Here is a 22,034-nt window from a genome sequence, read left to right on the forward strand (position 1 = left end):
TGAGAGACTTGACAGTGTTTGGGGAAAAAATCTGAGACGCACTTGGGGGAAGGTACATTGGGTCCAGTGTTGAAAGGACTGTAAATACCATACTACAATTTGAACTTTATTCTGTGACAGTAGAAGCCATAGCCATTTTTGAGAAAGGACGATATCTGATTATATTGATGTTTGAGAAAGATGTTTTGCTGTCATTGAACTAGATAGGCAGAAAAAAAGTGAGTTGACACTATAGTCCCCCTATATATAGGTTTCTAAAATAGCTCTATTTTGGTATAATAATTTCAAACCTGAAAGCATAGTACAATGAACTCCTATACATTTATATCCTTTAATTGTTTACATTTTGCTCTATTTTTTATTGCTTTCTTTCTCTTTGTGTGTGTGTATATATATATATGCATATTAATTTTTCTGTACTGTTTGAGAGTACATTGTAGACATCATGTCCCTTTAAACAGTTTAATGTATATTTCCTAAGAACTGGGACATTATCTTATATAACCTCAGTAAAGATTACCAAAATCAGGAAATCTGATCTCTGACCTACAATCAATATTTAGGTTTCACCAGATATCCCAGGATGATTCTTTATAGTTACGTTTTTCCCCATTCCAGAACCAAATTCCGGATCACACATCACATTTCATTTTTTGCTTCTCTTCGCTCTCCTTCAGTCTGGAACAGTGCTTTGACCTTCGCCTTTCATGACCTTGATATTTTAAGAACACAAGCCAGTAGAATGGTCTTCAGTTTGGCTTTGTCTACTATTACCTTATAAATATATTCAGGTTTCCATTTTTTGGCATAAGTATCACCGAGGAGATCCTGTGTCCTTAGTGGCTCATATGACTCTCCTAGAAACTTCATGTAAATGGAATCATGTGTGTTCCTTGTATGCATGGCTTTTCTCACACAGCATTATGGGTTGTTTTTTTTTTTTAATGTAACACATTATAGCATGTATCAGTACTTTGTTCCTTTCTATTTTGTTTTTAATTTTTCTTGTAGTGTAATTGATTTACAGTATTGTGTTAGTTTCTTTGTTCTTTTCTATTACTGGTATTTTGAATTGAATGAAATGAATGGTATTTCATTGCGTGGATACTCATTCATCAGTTGATGGTTTGCTTTCAGTTTAGGACTCCTATGAATAATGATACTATAAATATTTCGGAAATTCTCTGGTGGTTCAGTGGTTAGGAATTAGTGCTTTCACTGCCGGGACCTGGGTCCATCCCTGGACCCAGCCACAAGGCACATCCCTTTAATTTCTTTTACTTGACTTATTGCACTGATGAGAACTTTCAAAACAATGTTAAGTCGTGGTGGTGAAAGCAGACATCTTTTTCTCAGTCTTAGGAGAGAAAGATGAAGCATGATGCTAACTGTAGGTTTTTCACAGATGTCCTGTAGGGAATTCCCTTCTAATAGAGTTTGTTGAGATTTTTATTGTGAATGGATGTTGGATTTTTGTCATATCTACTGAGATGCTCACGTCCTTTGTTTGCCATATTAATATGATGTTTTACATTACTAATTTTCAGATATTAAAGTAACTTTACATTCCTGAGATAAATCCTTTGTAGTCATGGCATGCATCCACCTTATATGTTTCTACTAATTTTGTTGAGGATTCTTAAATCTATGAGAATAATGATCTATAGTTTTCTTGTGATTTCTTTTTCTGACTGTGTATCAAGGTTAATATTGGCCTTACAGAAGGGGCTGGGAGATGTTCTTTCCTCAGTTTTTTAGAACAATTTGTGAAGAGTTGACACTGATTCTTCTCAATGTTTGGTAGAGTTTATCTGTGAAGCCATCTGAGCCTGGACTTTTCTTTGTAGGTAGATTTTTAATTACCAATTCAATTTCTTTATTTTTTAAGGGTGTAATCAGGTGTATTTTTCCTTGAGTTAGTTTGATATTTTGTCTTTTTAGGTATTTGGTCAACCAAGGTATCTAATGTGGTTGCCTAAAGTTGTTCATAATATTCTCTGTTAATCTTCTTCTGTAGGGTGGTTCTGATTTTGGTAATTTTCCCTCCTTTTTTCTTAGTCCATCTAGATAAAAGTCCATTAATTTTATTGATCTTTTTAAAGAGCCAGTTTTTTGTTTTATTGACTTTTTGTGATTGTTTTTCTGGTGAAGAGTTGGTCAATGAGCATGTTGCTGTTCTCTTGTGTGTGAATCATTTTCTCTCACTGGTTTTGAGATGACCTCTTCATCTTTGGTTTCCAGAAGTTTGATTATGATTTCTAAGTATGGATCTCTTCACGTTTATCCTACTTGGGGATTTATTAAGCTTCTTGAATCTGTATTTAGTGTTCTCCATTACATTTAGAAAGGTTTTGGCCATTATTTCTTGAATATAATTTTCTACCCCTTTGTCTCACTCTCTCTTTCTGAGAAATCTCATGACATGTATATTGGTACTTGATTTTTGTTCCAGAAGTGGCTTGAGGCTCTGTTCATCTTAAGGCTTTTGTCTCTCTTTCCAACTGGTCATTTTTTATTAACCTGTTATCAGATTTACTGATTCTGTCTTCTGCCATCTCAAATCTGCTGCTGAATCCATCTAGTGAATTTTTCATTTCAGTTATATCTTTTGACCCTAAAATTCCCATTTGGTTCTTTTTTATGCTTCTCATTCTTCTGTGGAGATCCCCTGTTTATCTGAGTCATTGTTGTCATATTCTCCCTTCATTATTTGAATTACTTGAATATATTTATAATAGCTGATTTTGAAGTCTTTGTCAGCAAAATCCATCCGCTCAGAATTCATTTTTATTGACTTTTTCCCAGAGTATAGGTGACACTTTCCCTTTTCTTAGCATGCTGCATAATTTTTTAATTGAAAACTGGACATTTTAGATAAATATTATCCAGAAATTCTGGATTCTGATTTTCTCCCCTGCGTTTTTGTTGGTTTTTTTAATGGGTTGATTTTTGTTTTTGCATTCTGCCTGTATTCCAGAGTCCATCTCCTCCCATATGTGTGGCTGCTAATGTTTCTGTTCAGTGTGTTTGTTTTTTAGCCTGGCTTTCTAGAATTCACCACTGTGTTGCAGAGCTTGGTGGTCGCCAATAATTTGGGCAGTGGTGGTACTCAGACATCTCTAGCCATAAGTCTTTCACCTCTTCTAGGAAATCAGTATGTGAGTTGAAGAGAGGATTTAAAATTCAATCAACCTCCAACCTACCAAGCTTTAACTTTTTTTAAGACCTTCTTCGATCTTCCACATATGTGTGGAAAGCTAATCTAGCCCCTCTATGGTTCTCTCATTTTTAGGATCTTCGCATAAATCCCTGGCTAGTCTGCATGAGAACCGCATTTTCAGGCTTGAAAAACTGTTTTCTCTCCCCTTTGTTTCATATCAGTTCATAAGAATTTCACTGACATTGTCGTCACAGGTTTTCATCATCTGAGGTATATCAAGCACACCCCCTCGGGAGCAAGGCTGCTGGCTCATGGCCAGTCCACACTGGTCTTATTACTGCCCTCACTGAACTGGGGGGCAGGGGTAGAGGAGAGAATGATGGAAGCCTCAGGCAAGAAGCCACAGACCCCCACTGTTCTTAAGTAGACTTCTAGCAGCTTATCATAAATAAATACTTCCCCATTTGCTTTTTGCTTTTACTCAGTTTCCAGATCCTTAAAATCGTTGTTTTTTTGTTTTTGTTTCTTGGACAATTTTGCTTAGTCTTATACTTGTGTTTTAGGAAGAATATTTGCCAATCTCTTTACCCCACCATAGTCAAAGTCTGAGCTCTTGTGCTTTTCTGTGGGATTTAAAAAAAAAAAAAAAACTTCCTCTATTTCCTATGCTTAAACCAGTCTAGATTCTCAATCCCTAATTGGACAAATTTTGGTAAACTCTGTCTTTTGAGGAAATTATCCATTTCATCCAAGTTTTCATATTCTTTTGCATAAATGCCTGCAACATAGTCTCATGATCTTTTAAAAATTCTTCTGTTTTGATGGTTATTCCCTCTTGTGATTTTATTTTACATATTGTTATTTCTCCTTTTTTCCTTCATTAAGTTACGTAATGATTTGTCTACTTTAAATTTTTCAAGGAACCAGGATTTAGGTTTATTAATTAGATCTGTTTTTTGTTTTCTTTAATTTATTAATTTCTATTTCAGTTTATTAATTTATTGTTTCCCTTTTTGTGCTTTACTTTGGTTCATTTTGTATTTGCTTTTCTATATTTTTAAATTTTGGACTTAATTTGTTAATTTTTAACCTTCTATCTTTTTTCTATATGTTTGTTTTGATCTCTGGCTTCTCTTCCCTTTACTGCTTTATGACAGGGTACTTCAACTGTGTTATTATTTTAGATCAGATAGTTGTTTATCATGGGGGTCTGTCCTGCACCTTGAGGAATGTTTAGCAGCATTCCTGGCCTCTGCATACTCATAAAAATATATCTCCAGACCCTGAAAAATTCCCCTGGGGGCCAAAACCAACCCTAGTAGAGAACCACTACTTTAAATGTATCTTCTAGATTTTGATATGTTGTATTTTCATAATCATTTTTTAAAATTTTATTAGTTTAGTTTGTGTTTCCCTCTTTACCCAAGAGGTATTTAATAGGAGACTTTTTCATTTCTAGGTAGAAGATCTTTTTTTATTTCATGTTTTTAAATTTTGTTCCAATTTCTTGTTTGATATTTTATGACCAGAATGCTAGCTATTTATAATATTTCTACTTTTGAGATTTCCTGATGCTTTCTTTGTGACTTAATATAAAGACTGACACTGAAGCTGAAGATCCAATACCTTGGCCACCTGATGAGAGGAGCCAAGTCATTGGAAAATAACCTGATGCTGGGCAAGATTGAGGTCAGGAGAAGGGGGCGGCAGAGGATGAGGTGGTTGGATGGTATCACTGACTCAACGGACATGAGTTTGAGCAAACTCTGGGAGATAGTGAAGGACAGGGAAGCCTGGGCATGCTGCAGTCCATGGTGTCGCAAAGAGTCAGACATGCCTGAGCAACTGAACAAAAACAGTTTCTGTGACTATTCCCTGTGTGCTTGATAAGAAGGTCTATTCCATATTATCAGAGTATAAAATTCAATTTATATCTGTCCTTTAGGTTCACTTTACTGGTTACATTGTTTGGGTCTTCTGCGTAGTTACGTATTTTTTGTTCACTTGCCTTGTCTCTTACTGAGTGATGTATTTAAGACTCTCATTATTAATTTGTTTCTATAGGTGTCTCCTTGCATGCCCTAGAGTTTCTGCTTTACAACAGTAATTGCTGTGTTATTTGAGACTGTTACATCTACATTATGAATTTCTGCTCTTAGCATTAAAAACTGCCCCCTTTTGTCATATTTAATACTTTTTTTTAGCTTTAATTTTACTTTGTCTGATACCAAGATCACAAATTCCTTTCTTATTGTTTCCATTTGTCCTATCTATATACCTTTGCCTGTCTTTTCATTTTTAACCTTTCTGAATCACTTTATTTTAGGTTTGTCTCTTGCACATAGCTTATAACTGGATCTTGTTTTGTGAGCCATACTTAATTTTTTTCTCATTTAATAAATGACTTAAGCCCACTCATATTTACTGATACAACTTATTTTCGTTTCTATTCTGCCATATTGTTTTATGTTATAATTATTATGTGCAGAATGTAAAATTTTCTGAATTTCTCTATGTGTTGTGTTAGATTTATATTTTTTTCAATTTCTTTTGGTATTTTGGAAAGCTTATATTTTTGTTTCAGTAGTTACCTTTAGACTAATGCTTTTTTTTTTTTTGGCAGAGCTGCACAGTTTGCAGAATTTTAGTTCCCTGACAGGAAGTGAAACGGCACCAAGTCCTAACCACCAGACTGCCAGAGAATTCCCTAGACTAATACTTTTTTTAAAAAAAATTCTCATAGTCCTTGTTTTCTAATTTAACCTTTTGTTCTCTGGTTTGTCAAGTTTTCTCATAATTTTATTGATTTATTTTTTATTTATTTGCTTTTGGCTGTGCTGGGTCTTCGTTACTGTGCGGGGTCTTCGTTACTGTGCGGGCTCTTCTCTAGCTGCAATAGGAGGGGGCTGCTCTTCCGTGCAGTCGTGGACGTCTCACTGCAGTGGTTTTCCCTGTTGCAGAGTATGGGCTCCAGGGCATGAGGGATGCAGTAGCTGCATCTCACGGGCTCAGTAGCTGTGGCTCCTGCGCTCTGGGGCACAGGCTCGATAGTCGTGGTGTACGGGCTTAGTTGCTCCGTAGCATGTGGGACCTTCCCAGACCAGGGATCAAGCTTGTGTCTCCTGCATTGGCAGGCGGAGTCTTTACCACCAAGTCCCTAGGGAAGCCCCCAGTTGCTTTTTGTTTTTCTTAATATATCTTTTTATTCCTACCCATTCAGTTATCCATGAACTTAATCTGCTTCCCTTTTCCCCCATTCTTTTAACAAATTTTTAGTTGCATTACTTCCTACATTATCAAAACTGGTAACATCTACAAGTTGTTTTACTTAGATATTATTCTTCCACTTTTGTACCTCCCTAGTTTCAGTCTTTGAATACTTTAACTGTATACGAAGTCTTTGAATACACTGAATACATTAAATGTTCACTATAAATCCTTTTGCTGAAGCTTTCCCAGTCAGCTCTTGGTTGGGTGAAAGTTACCCTCTCAGGTTTTTTGAGAAGAGCTCATGAATGTAACATTACTGGAATTCTTGCTTGTTTTACACTGTTTGTCTATTACTTTGAAGGACAGCTTGGCTGAGTTGAAATCCTTGGTTTTCACTTTCTTCCCTTGAATTTCTTCAAAATGCTGCTGCATTCTCACTTTGCGTTGTATGTTGCTCTTGATAAGTTTGATGTCACTCTAATTCCATTACACTGAAGTTATTTAGTCTTTATGGCTGGAGGCTATGACAATATTTTCTTTATCTTAATAGTTTTATTCAAATATGTCTTTGAATTAGTTAGTTGTTCTGAGTTAGTTAGCCAATTACCTGATGGGCCCTTGCAATATGTACATTCAGATCATATTTCCAGAAGTTTTTCTTGGTTTATAGTTCAAATATTGGTTCTATTCCATTATTTTGTCTTATTTCTTAAGGAATTCCAGTTATACTTTTGTTGTATCTTCCTTGCCTATCTTCCATTCAACTGCTGTCTCTCTAAACTCTCTTCCTTCTTTCCCCCTCATTTTTAGCCTCTTAACTGCTAGTCTGCCTTTCTTTAATTCCCCTTCTTAAATTTTTATTTCTGTTCTGTTGGCATCTTGTTATTTAGTCTCTATTTCTGAGATCATTTTTCTTTCTCTTCTGTCTCTTTCCTGAGTTAAATCAACTATCATTTTATTTTCTTATCAACATTGTGTGTGTGTGAGTCGCTCAGTTGTGTCTGACTCTTTGCAGCTCATGGACTGTAGCTGACCAGACTCCTCTATCCATGGGATTCTCCAGACAAGAATACTGGAGTGGGGAGCCATTCCCTTCTCCAGGGGATCTTCCCGACCCAGGGATTGAACCCAGGTCTCCCACATGGCAAGCAGGTTCTTCACTGCTGAGCAATCTAAAGTGGTTCTTTCTATCTCCAAATCATTGTTAGAGGATATTTAAATCAGATATTGTGTTAGTTTTCTTCTGCTTCATGGTTAGGTTTTTTGGAAAGTTGTTTTGTTTTTTTATTTTTTCAGTTGCACTGCTCTGCTTGCAAGACCTCAATTCCCCAACCAGGGGTTGAACCCAGGCCACATCAGTGAAAGCTCTGAATGCTAACCACTGGACGGCCAGGGAATTCCCTCAACCTATTTTTTATTCCTTTATCACTATTCCAGTGGAGAAGGAAATGGGAACCCACTCCAGTGTTCTTGCCTGGAAAATCCCATGGACAAAGGAGCCTGGCAGGCTACCGTCCATGGGGTCAGCACGAGTCAGACACAGCTTAAGCCACTTGGCACACACTATTCCAGGGAACTCCCTGGAATGATTTTTATCAGCTGAGATGTTTTATTCTCATTTCTCTTGTCTTCTACTAATAACTTTGTGTGGAGATTACTTTTTTCTATTTTATTTCTTGGGCATGTTTAGGCTTACAGTAATTGATAGCCATCCTAGTTCAAGGAAGCCTGCCTTGCAGCTGTGCTGAAGTGCAGTGCCTCTAAGGGACTGTGCTTTCTTTTCTTAGTGGTTCGAGGAAGGTTTACATATCCTTCTGTTTCAGAATTCCCTTTTGTCTTGCAGAATTGCAAATTTATCCTCTTGTTTCTTTTTCCCTTCACTTACCTAGTCTCCAACAAAGACTGAATAAGTCTCTCCCTTCCCTGTTACCCTCCTCTTCCCCAAGAGTAGGACATGTTGACTGATGCCTCCTGGATGCCCTTGTACTTTTAAGTCTCGTCCCTGTAGTGAGTGCTCAGATCTGCCAGGACTCTCAGTACTTTCTGCACTTGTAATGTGTTTTTCTCTTCTGAGGAGTGATGCTAAGTCTATCTTAGGCCCTTCTTTTACTCTTCTCTCCTCTTTATAGTTTTTCCAGACCTCACCCCACTCGCATCTTTGCTCTCTGCAAGGGCTTAAAAGGGCAGCTCAAGAGGTATCTTCCAGAATTGGGTGTTTATCTTTCTATTTAAGTTTGGACTCCTCTGTCTCCTTATATTGTTGACTATATTGGATTTTTGTGGTTTTATTGCTTTAGTTGACTAGACTTGACTAGATTTGGCCACCTTATGCGAAGAGTTGACTCATTGGAAAAGACTCTGATGCTGGGAGGGATTGGGGGCAGGAGGAGAAGGGGACGACAGTGGATGAGATGGCTGGATGGCATCACTGACTTGATGGACATGAGCTTCGGTAAACTCCGGGAGTTGGTGATGGACAGGGAGGCCTGGCGTGCTGCAACTCATGGGGTCGCAAAGAGTCGGACACGACTGAGCGACTGAACTGAACTGAACTGATTGTTTTAGTTGACTTCTGTAGCTTTGTGAAAGGTACATGAGAGAGATTCCATTTAAGCTGCTGCCCCTGACCTTGGCTGCCTCAGTTTTCACTGTGCATATCTTGACAAGCCATTTAGGAACTATGTGGAGCAGGTTTGGGAACTTTGGGTAAGGGTAGAGGATTAGAAAGAAGACATTTGATTTAGAATGTATTGATTTTGAGATGTTTCTGTCCATTCATGTGGAGATGTTCATCAAACAGTGAGATATCTGATCTGAACCTCATGTCAGAGATAGGAATTATTGCTTCTATAAACTCTGGTGGAGTCCTAGTAAGCTGGAATTAGAGCCATAAATCCCTTTGTGGAATGCCTGCCTTGTTCTAACGCCTACCTATGTGCTCAGATTCATCTCCTACGAACATATAAGGGCTTTGGAAAACAGATAATATGGAGATGTTACTCAGTTCAATTCAGTTCAGTCACTCAGTCGTGTCCGACTCTGTGACCCCGTGGACTGCAGCACACCAGGCTTCCCTGTCCATCACCAACTCCCAGAGCTTACTTAAACTCACGTCCATCAACTCAGTGATGTTACTAGTAAGGTACTATTTTCTGGTGCTTTATATTATCATATTCAGCAGTTTGGTTGATGTAACAGAGATCTAGATATTATTCTGAGCAATCAGTCTTTGCTGCGGAACCTGTTGAAAGAAAAGGAAAATCACAGATCAGTAGATCAGATCACCTACTTGAGAGAAACAAAATAACACATAGACTAAAACTTAATAATTAAGTTTTTTGGCATATTCAAAATTTCCCTCAGTAACTGTAATGCTCATGAAGTAGGTTAAATTCACAAATCTTCAATGTTCTATGCCAATAACTTTCTAAAGCAAGTGCCATTTCTCCTGTCCTCCTCCCAGTCACCCTTTACTTGGCTGCTGGTGGTAGTTTAGTTGCTAAGTCATGTCTGACTCTTGTGACCTCATGGACTATAACCCACTAAGCTTCTCTGTCCATGGGATTCTCCAGGCAAGAATTCTGGACTGGGTTGCCATTTCACTCTCCAGGGGATCTGCCGACTCAGGGATTGGGATCGAACCCATGTCTCCTGCATTGCAAGCAGATTCTTTACTACTGAATCACCGGGGAAGCCCTTTACTTGGCTACAGAAAGACAAATTTATGCATGCTTATACCTAAATGCCTTTAAGATAATAATATCTATTTTTTAAATTTTTTATATTTGTTTTATTGATTTTTTTTTAAATTTGGCTGTGCTCAGTCTTAGTTGCAGCACGTGGAATCTTCAGTCTTTGTTGAAGCATGCGGGATTTTTTTAGTTGCAGCCTGCAGGATCTTTAGCTGTGGCATGCAAACTCTTAGTTCCAGCATGTGGAATCTAGTTCCCTGAACAAGGATTGAACCCAAGCTCCCTGCATTGGGAGCATGAAATCTTAGCTACTGGACCACAAGGAAAGTCTCAAAAATACTTATTTTTAAATACAGTGTAATTAACAGAGTTTTCAGACTATAACCTGTGATGGATTTTCCATGTGTTACTTGAGTGTGTGCTTAAGTTTTCTTCCTTGTATAAGAGAAAATCAAAAAACAACAACACAGAAATGGCATTTGTAAAAGCGCAAATTTTTAAAAGTAGTACTCCTTTGCCTCTTAAATACTTTTCCCAGTTGTGTATTTTTATGGTTGCAAGCAAGAGTAGATGATTTCTTTCTCCACTGAGATACTCTTTAGATGGAAAAGACAATAATAATGAAGTTAAAAGAAAAAAAAAGTGTACTCATTTGAAACATGATAATTTTTTTAAGTGATTGGCTCTTTCACTTGACATTGTATTAATCTGAATACCTGGATAAAGTGGTTCTTCAAATTATGCGTTCTTTTGAATTCACCAAAAGGCCGTGTAGTGTTGTGATTCAAATTATGGTCTCTGGAACCCTACTTCCTGAGTTCTCGTTCCATGCTACCTTTACTGTGCCTGCTTTCTCATCTGTATAATTGAATAAAAATAACACCTACTTCATAAAAATTTGTGCAGATGATGTGTAATTTGCATGGAACAATGTTGTTTAATTGCTAACTATTACTGTGAGATTATATCAACAAGATTCTGGGGTGGGATTTTTGAGACTACTTAGAATTTGTGTATCTTTAATTACTAGATGTATATGTTTAATTATGTTGGCTTCATGTATTACTCAGTGTGTCAACCAGTTACCACAAAACTGATGGATATATGGTGCAAGACAGAAACATCAAAGCTAGTATTATCATAGAAGTCTCTATGGATATGAAAGCATTCATGAAGAATTACAGCTGCCTTAATTTTTGTGCTTTTTTATTATTTTTCTTCAGTTCAGTTCAGTCGCTCAGTCATGTCCGACTCTTTGCGACCCCATGAATCGCAGCATGCCAGGCCTCCCTGTCCATCACCATCTCCCGGAGTTCACTCAGACTCGCGTCCATCGAGTCGGTGATGCCATCCAGCCATCTCATCCTCTGTCGTCCCCTTCTCCTCCTGCCCCCAATCCCTCCCAGCATCAGGGTCTTTTCCAATGAGTCAACTCTCAACTCTTCGCATGAGGTGGCCAAAGTACTGGAGTTTCAGCTTTAGCATCACTCCTTCCAAAGAACACCCAGGATTGATCTCCTTTAGGACAGACTGGTTGGATCTCCTTGCAGTCCAAGGGACTCTCAAGAGTCTTCGCCTTAGGATCTAAGAATTTTAGGATCCATTCCTCCATACATGTAAAAGCTAGGGGCGATAAATGATACTCTAGAAAGGTTTTGTTAGTGTTTTTAATGGCCGCTTTGTTCAGCAGCCGTCTTTCTTCTGTCCACCAGGTGGCAGTAGAGCACTTTGTATGCATACCATGCCCTGTTCCCACTCTTTGTAGCCTGCAATATTGACCTGGAGAAGGGAAAGGCTACCCACTCCAGTATTCTGGCCTAGAGAATTCTATGGACTATACAGTCCATGGGGTCACAAAGTCGGACACGACTGAGTGACTTTCGCTTTCGCTATTGACCTGAAATAGGACCAGAAAGATAAACACCATACACCAGAGTGTGCAGTGTTCCTTCAGCTGGGTTTTACAGCATCATATTTTAAACATTGTATTGAGGATAATGACAACAATAGATTGGATAAGATTCCTTTCCACAAATTCTTTTAGCTCAACTGAAGTACACACAAACCCATGATAAGAAACATATGTGGAATCTTTGCAGTAGCTGGAATAGGACTTAACTGAATTAACGAAACAATCTCCAGATATTTTTTTAGTGTATTTAAGTTTAAATGGAAATAAACCTTTGGCATCCAGGGCAAATTAGTTTTAGGTGGTAAACTGTGAGAGCCCTATGCTTGGTAACGTGATTAAGCCTAGTCATCTTATTTTCCAGGTGCAACACGACGCTGCAAGTCAATCAGTACAGAAATTTAAATCACTTCAACACCAATGGAGAAGTATGAAAAATTAGCTAAGATTGGGGAGGGGTCTTATGGGGTTGTATTCAAATGCAGAAACAAAACCTCAGGACAAGTGGTAGCTATTAAAAAATTTGTGGAATCTGAAGATGATCCTGTCGTTAAGAAAATAGCTCTAAGAGAAATACGCATGTTAAAGGTAAGTTAACTTCCTTTGTACATCTATAATACCACAGTACTGGACCAAACGGGTATGCCAAAATTACAAAGAATTTTAAAGTGATTTTTTTTTTTTCTGTTGGACTTAAATTCCTCTGTGTCAGCAACTCTGTAAATAGATCATCACTTTGGGCTTTGGCCACTCTGATATTTAAGTGCTATTATGAGTACAGCCATAGATTGTTCAAATTTTGATTGTTAAAAATTCATTCTGGTTGGTAAATATTCAGTGTCCTAAGTCCCCTCATCCCCAGTGTTTATCCTCCCCTTCAGCCCTGGCCTTTCCTCCACCCAAGTCCTTCTCCCCATAAACCAGCAACTAAAAGGGCTTTTTGTGGTACAGAGGGACCCACGGGGCTGCATCAGAGTGCCTATAGTCATCGATCTGGTTTGGGCCCACCTGAGCTCCACTGATTCTTAGACACAGTGACTGTCACCCTCAGCTATGTATACATGCTTTGCACAAAGCCTTTACATTGTTTTTAAAATCTTTAAAACAACATAGGGTTTAATATGGAAGATTCACAAGTTCTCTATGCAAATTTTTTCTTATCCTAAAAAATCTTACAGTTTAGAGCTGTAAGAGAGCTTAGAGATGCTTCTCGTGCGACACCCTGATTTTATAGGGGAGGAACCTGAGACAAAGGGCAGTGCACCGGAATCCCCTGAGGACCTCGTCGGAATGCAGATTCTGAGTCCAGGTCTAGGGTCAGCCTGAGATTCCGTGTTTCCAACAAACTCCCTGATGGCACAGATGCCGCTCGTCTGTGGACCACACTTTGAGTAGCAGAAGTATGATTTCCTCAGGAACACACAGCTCACCATTGCTTTTTGGAATATGTCACCTGCTTACAGGAAAACCCCAGAAATCCAGGTTTTCAAGGGAGACAAAACTCCCTTCCCTTTAAAAACATTTGTAGCAGGTTTCCTCAACTAAAAAGTTTTAGCATTTTGTTTAAAATATGACTTGATATGCACGGAATTTTCAAGAGCACCATCCATCCTGGTTTTAAAACAGTTCCCTGTTACCTCGTGGCCAGCAGAGAGTGCTGATCAGACACTCAGCTCATCACAGACAAACTGGGTGTGTCTGAACCTGGCAGTGGGTTGTTTTCTAACAGGAAAGCTTTTTATGCACACACTCCTACCAACCTTTCAGGTACAGTTAATGCTCGGGTAGCACCTCCTGGGTTACAAGTGTCCAATTTAAGGGTGCACTTGAAGGTTAAAAATAGCCAGATTCCAACTCACTTTGGTCTCCAGTGATGGCTGTCTGATGGTAAAGAATCTGCCTGCAATGCAGGAGACCCAGGTTCAATCCCTGGGTTGGGAAGATCCCCTGGAGACGGGAATGGCTACCCAGTCCAGTACTCTTGCCTGGAGAATCCCATGGACGGAGGAGCCTGGCGGGCTGCAGTCCATGGGGTCACACAGAGTAGGACGCCACTGAGCGGCTAAGCATGATGGCTCTCAGAAGGTGCGTCTCTCCTGTCTCTGGTATGTTTCACCCACCTGCGCCCTGAAGAGATCCCTTGCGTGATAAACCTACCTTACTTTCCTCACATGCTTCTCCTATTTAATTTTCCTTTGGTTTCCTCCTCCTTACTACTTGTTTTTCTTTACACAAGTCACTGTTTTCTGATCTAAGTTCATTTGATTTGCAAAGAAGATGTAAATTGCCAATCTACTCAAAGACAGAGCTGAAAACCTTGCCAGCACATCCAGCCTCAGTACCTGGGCATCCCTGACTCTTGATAGAGACTGCTAGCTCCCAGTCTGCAGTTTTGGCCTCAGCACGAAGCGTCTGGCTTACCTGTGTGCCCTGTTCCCTCCACTGTTTGCCTTTCTGCTCTTGTGGGTGGTGGAGCACATAGGAAACAAATTGATCTGCTGCTCTGGGTGTATAGTTAATGTGTAATGCGTTCCCTTTCCCCACGCTGTTGAGCAGCAGGCACATAGTCACAGGGTGATACTTTTTGTTCTGGGTTTGTTTTTTTTTTTCGGTTGGTTGGTTTTTTTTTTCTTTTTCTTTTTCTTGTTTTGATCAAGGCATGCTTACAGATAAGAGAGAGTATACTGTACAAGTCACGGTACTTTAAGCCTCTCTACCAGGCCTGCAAAATATTCGTTGAGTTTCTACAATATACAAAATACTACATATCTTTCTGAGTAAGTGGTGTCTAGGGCTTGGAAAGTTAATTCATCTACTGTACTGGGAAAACAACAGGAAGATGACTCAAAAGTAGGAGTGATCAGATGTCCCGGTTTATAGCTTCTGTCCCAGTGTTCAGTGTGGTTAGCATCCCTTTTTGTCTGGCTAGAATTTTCTTTCAAAAGTGTACTAGTTCACATGTGAAATTATACAGTCACCCTGCCTATAGGCAGAGTGACCATATATGCCGATTTGCCTGGGACAGTCCTGGTTTATACTCGTTACCCTGGTTGGGTGATAAATAATGTAGTTACTTTAGTGATATTATCTTACGTAAGCGGGGTTTTTCCTTTGATTTGCAACATTGTGAAATGCTTGTGAAAGGCAGCCTTGTGAAATGCTTCAGTCCGGGAATTGAATTTAAGTCATTAAACATCTCAGCATAAGAGAGAACAAGAAAATCAAAGAAGAGAGCTGAAAATTTGATAAATTTAGACACAGACTAACTAACCATAGGGATTCCTAGAATATGTAGTTATTTCAGATTCGAGGGTTCAGATCTAGTCTTTCTGAGCACAACACTAAAATCCAGGCTGGATATAAATGCAGCTATTTACATTAAATCTGTGACAATATATAAGCTAAATGGGTATTGATGATTTTTATAGTCTTTTACTCAATAATTCTGTTACCATTCTATATTCAGATCATCTTACAACTTGTGTATTTAGAATTTCCACTAAATTCATAAAGCATTTTTAATTTTACTGCTTATATTTTAAGTTGTACTTTGCTATCTCCAGAGAGATTCAAGCAGCTTAGTTACCCTTTACTATGGGGTATGTTAGATAAATTCTTTCTTCCAGCTTTAAGATTCTTTGGTACTTACTAAGAGTAGTTCCTCTTTTGAGTAACTGTAATAATTGTTAGCAAGAAATGCAAAGAGAAAGATGAGCAAAGCCTTTGCTCTTAAAATTGTAAGGGGTCTAGGAGAAACTATTACAAGAAGTGAATCACCAACCTTTGTATTTCAATTCCTTTGCAGCAATTAAAACACGCAAATCTTGTGAACCTCATTGAGGTGTTCAGGAGAAAAAGGAAAATGCATTTAGTCTTTGAATACTGTGATCACACACTTTTAAATGAGCTGGAAAGAAACCCAAACGGGTAAGTAATATAGAAAAATGAAGTTCTGCTGGCTGGTTCCCAGTTTCATTATATGTGGGATTCAGTTTAGTTCAGTTCCATCACTCAGTCGTGTCCAGCATTTTGCGACCCCATGGACCGCAGCACACCAGGCCTCCCTGTCCATCACCAACTCCCAGAGTTCACTCAGACTCACGTCCATCGAGTCAGTGATGCCATCCAGCCATCTCATCCTCTGTCTTCCCCTTCTCATCCTGCCCCCAATCCCTCCCAGCATCAGGGTCTTTTCAAATGAGTCAGTTCTTCGCATCAGGTAGCCAAAGAATTGGAGTTTCAGATTCAGCATCAGTCCTTCCAATGAACACCCAGGACTGATGGACTGGTTGGATCTCCTTGCAGTCCAGGGGACTCTGAAGAGTCTTCTCCAACACCACAGTTCAAAAGTATCAATTCCTTGGCACTCAGCTCTCTTTATAGTCCAACTCTCACATTCATACATGACCACTGGAAAAACCATAGCCTTGACTAGACGGACCTTTGTTGACAAAGTAATGTCTCTGCTTTTCAGTATGCTGTCTAGGTTGGTCATAACTTTTCTTCCAAGGAGTAACCGTTTTTTAATTTCATGGCTGCAATTGCCATCTGCAGTGATTTTGGGACCCAGAAAAATAAAGTCAGTCACTATTTCCACTGTTTCCCTATCTATTTGCCATGAAGTGATGGAACCAGATGCCACGATCTACATTTTCTGAATGTTGAGCTAAAAGTCAACTTTTTCACTCTCCTCTTTCACTTTCATCAAGAGGCTCTTTAGTTCTTCTTCACTTTCTGCCATAAGGGTGGTGTCATCTGCATATCTGAGGTTATTGATATTTCTCCCAGCAGTCTTGATTCCAGGTTGAGCTTTATCCAGCCCATCATTTTGCATGATGTCCTCTGCATATAAGTTAAATAAGCAGGATGACAATATACAGCCTTGACATACTCCTTTCCTGATTTTGAACCAGTCTGTTGTTCCATGTCCAGTTCTAACTATTCCTTCTTGACCTGCATACAGATTTCTCAGCAGGCAGGTCAAGTGGTCTGGTATTCCCATCTCTTTCAGAATTTTCCACAGTTTATTGTGATCCACACAGTCGAAGGCTTTGGCATAGTCAATAAAGCAGAAGTAGATATTTTTTTGGAACTCTCCTGCTTTTTTGATGATCCAACAGATGTTGGCAATTTCTGGTTCCTCTGCCTTTTCTAAAACCAGCTTGAACGTCTGGAAGTTCACAGTTCACATACTGTTGAAGCCTGGCTTGGAGAACTTTGAGCATTACTTTGCTAGCATGAGAGATGAGTGCAATTGTGCAGTAGTTTGAGCATTCTTCGGCATTGCCTTCTTTGGGATTGGAATGAAAACTGACCTTTTCCAGTCCTGTGGCCACTGCTGAGTTTTCCAAGTTTGCTGGCATATTGAGTGCAGCACTTTCACAGCATCATCTTTCAGTATTTGAAATAGCTCAGCTGGAATTCCATCACCTCCACTAGCTTTGTTCGTAGTGATGCTTCCTAAGGCCCACTTGACTTCACATTCCAGGATGTCTAGCTCTAGGCGAGTGATCACACCATTGTGATTATGTGGGTCATTAAGACCTTTTTTGTACAGTTCTTCTGTGTATTCTTGTCACTTCTTCTTAATATCTTATGCATCTATTAGGTCCATACCATTTCTGTCCTTTATTATGCCTATCTTTGCATGAAATGTTCCCTTGGTATTTCTAATTTTCTTGAAGAGATCTCTAGTCTTTCCCATTCTATTGTTTTCCTCTATTTCTTTGCACTGATCACTGAGGAAGTCTTTTTTATCTCTCCTTGCTATTCTTTGGCACTCTGTACTCAAATGGGTATATCTTTCCTTTTCTCCTTTACCTTTTGCTTCTCTTCTTTTCTCAGCTATTTGTAAGGCCTCCTCAGACAACCATTTTGCCTTTTTGCATTTCTTTTTCTTGGGGATGGTCTTGATCACTGCCTCCTGTACAATGTCACAAACCTCCATCCATAGTTCTTCAGGCACTCTATCAGATCTAATCTCTTGACTCTATTTGTCACTTCCACTGTATAATCATAAGGGATTTGATTTAGGTTATATCTGAATGGTCTAGTGGTTTTCCCTACTTTTTTCAATTTAAGTCTGAATTTGGCAATGAGGAGTTCATGATCTGAGTCACAGTCAGTTCCAAGTCTTGCTTTTGCTGACTGTATAGAACTTCTCCATCTTTGGCTGCAAAGAATATAATCAATCTGATTTCTGTATTGACCATCTGGTGATGTCCATGTGTAGAGTCTTCTCTTGTGTTATTGGGAGAGGGTGTTTGCTATGACCACTGCATTCTCTTGACAAAACTCAATTAGCCTTTGCCCTGCTTCATTCTGTACTCCAAGGCCAAATTTGCCTATTGCTCCAGGTAGCTCTTGACTTCCTACGTTTGCATTCCAGTCCCCTATAATGAAAAGGACATCTTTTTGGGGTGTTAGTTCTAAAAGGTCTTGTAGGTCTTCATAGAACCATTCAACTTCAGCTTCCTCAGCATTACTGGTCGAGGCATAGACTTGGATTACCGTGATAGTGAATGGTTTGCTTTGGAAACGAACAGAGATCATTCTGTCGTTTTTGAGATTGCATCCAAGTACTGCATTTCAGGCTCTTGATGACTATGATGGCTACTCCGTTTATTTTAAGGGATTCTTGCCCACAGTAGTAGATATAATGATCATCTGAGTTAAATTCACCCATTCCAGTCCATTTTAGTTCGCTGATTCCTAAAATCTCGATGTTCACTCTTGCCATCTCCTGTTTGACCACTTCCAATTTGCCTGGATTCATGGACCTAACATTCCAGGTTCCCATGCAATATTGCTGTTTACAGCATTGGACTTTACTTCCATCACCAGTCACATCCACAACTGGGTGTTGTTTTTGCTTTGGCTCCATCTCTTCATTCTTTCTGTAGCTATTTCTCCACTGATCTCCAGTAGCATATTGGGCACCTACCGAGGAATTAATCTTTCAGTGTCCTATCTTTTTGCCTTTTCATACTGTTCATGGGGTTCTCAAGGCAAGAATATTGAAGTGTGGGATTAATGACGGCAAACTTCAGATCTGAGCCCCTTTCTGCTCGTTTGCATCTGCTGGCTCCTTCTCTCCAATCTCAGGATGTGCTCAAAGGGCAAATGAATATTAACCAAATGAATATTAACCTAGGGTAATAATGTATCGTATTTAATAGACAAATCTACTGCAAATATAAATTACAATGTATTTCAAAGCTAAGTTATATGTTGGATTGTCCAAATTCAAGGAATGAACCATAGTTCTTTCATATAATCCACTGAAGTTAAAGGAGAAAAAATACATGTTTAATAAAATTTGAAAAGTCAGTTGATAAATTCAACGTCTTCTCCCAATTATTTGGTGGAAAAGAACCTTAGCAAACTAGAACTAAAATACTTTCTTTATACACAAACACACACACACACACACATACAGACACACAACTTTTCCAGATTGACCGCAAATTTTATATTCAATGATAAAACACTAGAGAAGCCATCATTAAAGTGAGAAATAAAACATGAGAACTCTAGCCAGCATAATGTTCTGAGAAAAACAAATAGGATTTAAAACTTTGGAAAACAAGGTAAAATTTCCATTATTTGCATGATATTATTGTAGGCTAACAAAATTACCTAGAGTTACTAAAACAAATGGAATTCAGTGTGTATATATATATATATATTCACATGTATATGTGTGTGTGTATATATATATATATACACATATATGTGTGTTTGTACAGCACTCTAAATTCTGTACACAAAAAGTAATAGCTTTTGTATCAATCAGTACTTTAGAAAATCTAATGGAAAAGGATCCCATTCAAATGTCAACAACAAAAATGTTTAGGAATAAAGATACAAAAGAAATGTTAAAACTCTGCCTAAAAACAATTATAAAGCTGAGATACACAAAGGATTTTATTTAAATGAATATATATTTCTGGATGGAAGTATTCTTTATTATATTTTGGCTTCCTTCCTGATTTATTTATTGCACAAAAATCTAATCAGAATGCCAATGTTTTTTTTTTTCTTTGTGAATTTATTTTTCAGTTGAATGATAATTGCTTTATAGAATTTTGTTATTTTCTGTCAAACTTCAACATGAATCAGCCATAGGTTTTTGTTTTTAACTTGAGAAAGGTCAACTAAACCAAGAAATTTTTTAAAGAAAAAGAAATGCAACTTCAACTGCCAAATAACGTCATATTAGTTTTAGAGAGTACCTTTGACAAAAAAGTATGTAAACAGAACTAAAAAAGAAGTGGCAAATTGGGTAAATCTTTGCCAGATGAAAAATTAATACCATTTCATACGTACTGAAGTGACTTAGCAGCAGCAGCAGTATACCTACATATGTAGATTTTGCAAATCAAATTTCTAAAAAGATTCAGTTCAGTTCAGTTCAGTCGCCCAGTTATGTCTGACTCTTTGCGACCCCATGAATCGCAGCATGCTAGGCCTCCCTGTCCATCACCAACTCCTGGAGTCCACCCTAACCCATATCCATTGAGTCAGTGATGCCATCCAACCATCTCATCCTCTGTCATCCCCTTGTCCTCCTGCCCCCTATCCCTCCCAGCATCAGGGTCTTTTCTTCACATGAGGTAGCCAAAGTATTGGAGTTTCAGCTTCAATATCAGTCCTTCCAAAGAACACCCAGGATTGATCTCCTTTAGGACAGACTGGTTGGATCTCCTTGCAGTCCAAGGGACTCTCAAGAGTCTTCCCCAACACCGCAGTTCAAACCATCAATTCTTCTGTGCTCAGCTTTCTTTATAGTCCAACTCTCACATCCATACATGACCACTGGAAAAACCATAGCCTTGACTAGACAGACCTTTGTTGGCAAAGTAATGTCTCCGCTTTTGAATATACTGTCTAGGTTGGTCATAACTTTTCTTCCAAGGAGTAAGCGTCTTTTAATTTCATGGCTGCAGTCACCATCTGCAGTGATTTTGGAGCACAGAAAAGTAAAGTCAGCCACTGTTTCCACTGTTCTCCCATCTATTTGCCATGAAGTGATGGGACCGGATGCCATGATCTTAGTTTTCTGAATGTTGAGCTTTAAGCTAACTTTTTCACTCTCCTCTTTCACGTTCATCAAGAGGCTTTCTAGTTCCTCTTCACTTTCTGCCATAAGGGTGGTGTCATCTGCATATCTGAGGTGATTGATATTTCTACCGGCAATCTTGATTCCAGCCTGTGCTTCTTCCAGCCCAGCGTTTCTCTTGATGTACTCTGCATGTAAGTTAAATAAGCAGGGTGACAATATATAGCCTTGACGTACTCTTTTCCCAATTTTGAACCAGTCTGTTGTTCCATGTCCAGTTCTAACTGTTGCTTCTTGACCTGCATACAGATTTCTCTGTATGAAAATCTCTGTAGGAGGCAGATAAGGTGGTCAGGTATTCCCATCTCTTTAAGAATTTTCCACAGTTTGTTGTGATATACACAGTCAAAGGCTTTAGTGTAGTTAATGAAGCAGAGTAGATGTTTTCCTGGAATTACCTTGCTTTTCTATGATCTAGTAGATGTTGGCAATTTGATCTCTGCTTCCTCTGCCTTTTCTAAATCTAGCTGGTACACCTGGAAGTTCTTGGTTTATGTACTGTTGAAGCCTAGCTTGAAGTATATTTTAGCATTATATTGCTAGCATGTTTAATGAGTTCAGTTGTGCAGTAGTTTGAACATTCTTTGGCATTGCCCTTGTTTGGGATAGAAAGAAAACTGACCTTTTCCAGTCCTGTGGCCACTGCTGAGTTGTCCAAATTTGCTGGCATACTGAGTGCAGCACTTTCACAGCATCATCTTCCAGGATTTGAAATAGCTCAACTGGAATGCCATCTCCTCCACTAGCTTTGTTCAGTGATGCTTTCTAAGGCCCACTTGACTTTCACATTCCAGGATGTCTGGCTCTACATGAGTGATCACATCATCGTGATTATCTGGGTCGTGAAGATCTTTTTTGTACAGTTCTTCTGTGTATTCTTGCCACCTCTTCTTAATATCTTCTGCTTCTGTTAGGTCTATACCATTTCTGTCCATTATTTTG

The 22,034-nt window shown here is 38.8% G+C and overlaps 1 protein-coding gene across 1 annotated transcript in view; it reads left to right on the forward strand.

Annotated features, from left to right (window-relative positions):
- The window catches only part of CDKL4 (cyclin dependent kinase like 4), a 50,538-nt gene that overhangs the window by 1,599 nt on the left and 26,905 nt on the right, over nucleotides 1–22,034 (forward strand). Inside the window, exons 2-3 of the mRNA XM_069583507.1 lie at nucleotides 12,336–12,559; nucleotides 15,777–15,898. Of these exons, the coding sequence (XP_069439608.1) occupies nucleotides 12,392–12,559; nucleotides 15,777–15,898 (290 nt within the window). The 5' untranslated portion in view covers nucleotides 12,336–12,391. The remainder of the gene's footprint in view (nucleotides 1–12,335; nucleotides 12,560–15,776; nucleotides 15,899–22,034) is intronic.

Source organism: Ovis canadensis, chromosome 3 (assembly GCF_042477335.2).
Source record: "Ovis canadensis isolate MfBH-ARS-UI-01 breed Bighorn chromosome 3, ARS-UI_OviCan_v2, whole genome shotgun sequence".
Lineage (NCBI taxonomy): Eukaryota > Metazoa > Chordata > Mammalia > Artiodactyla > Bovidae > Ovis > Ovis canadensis.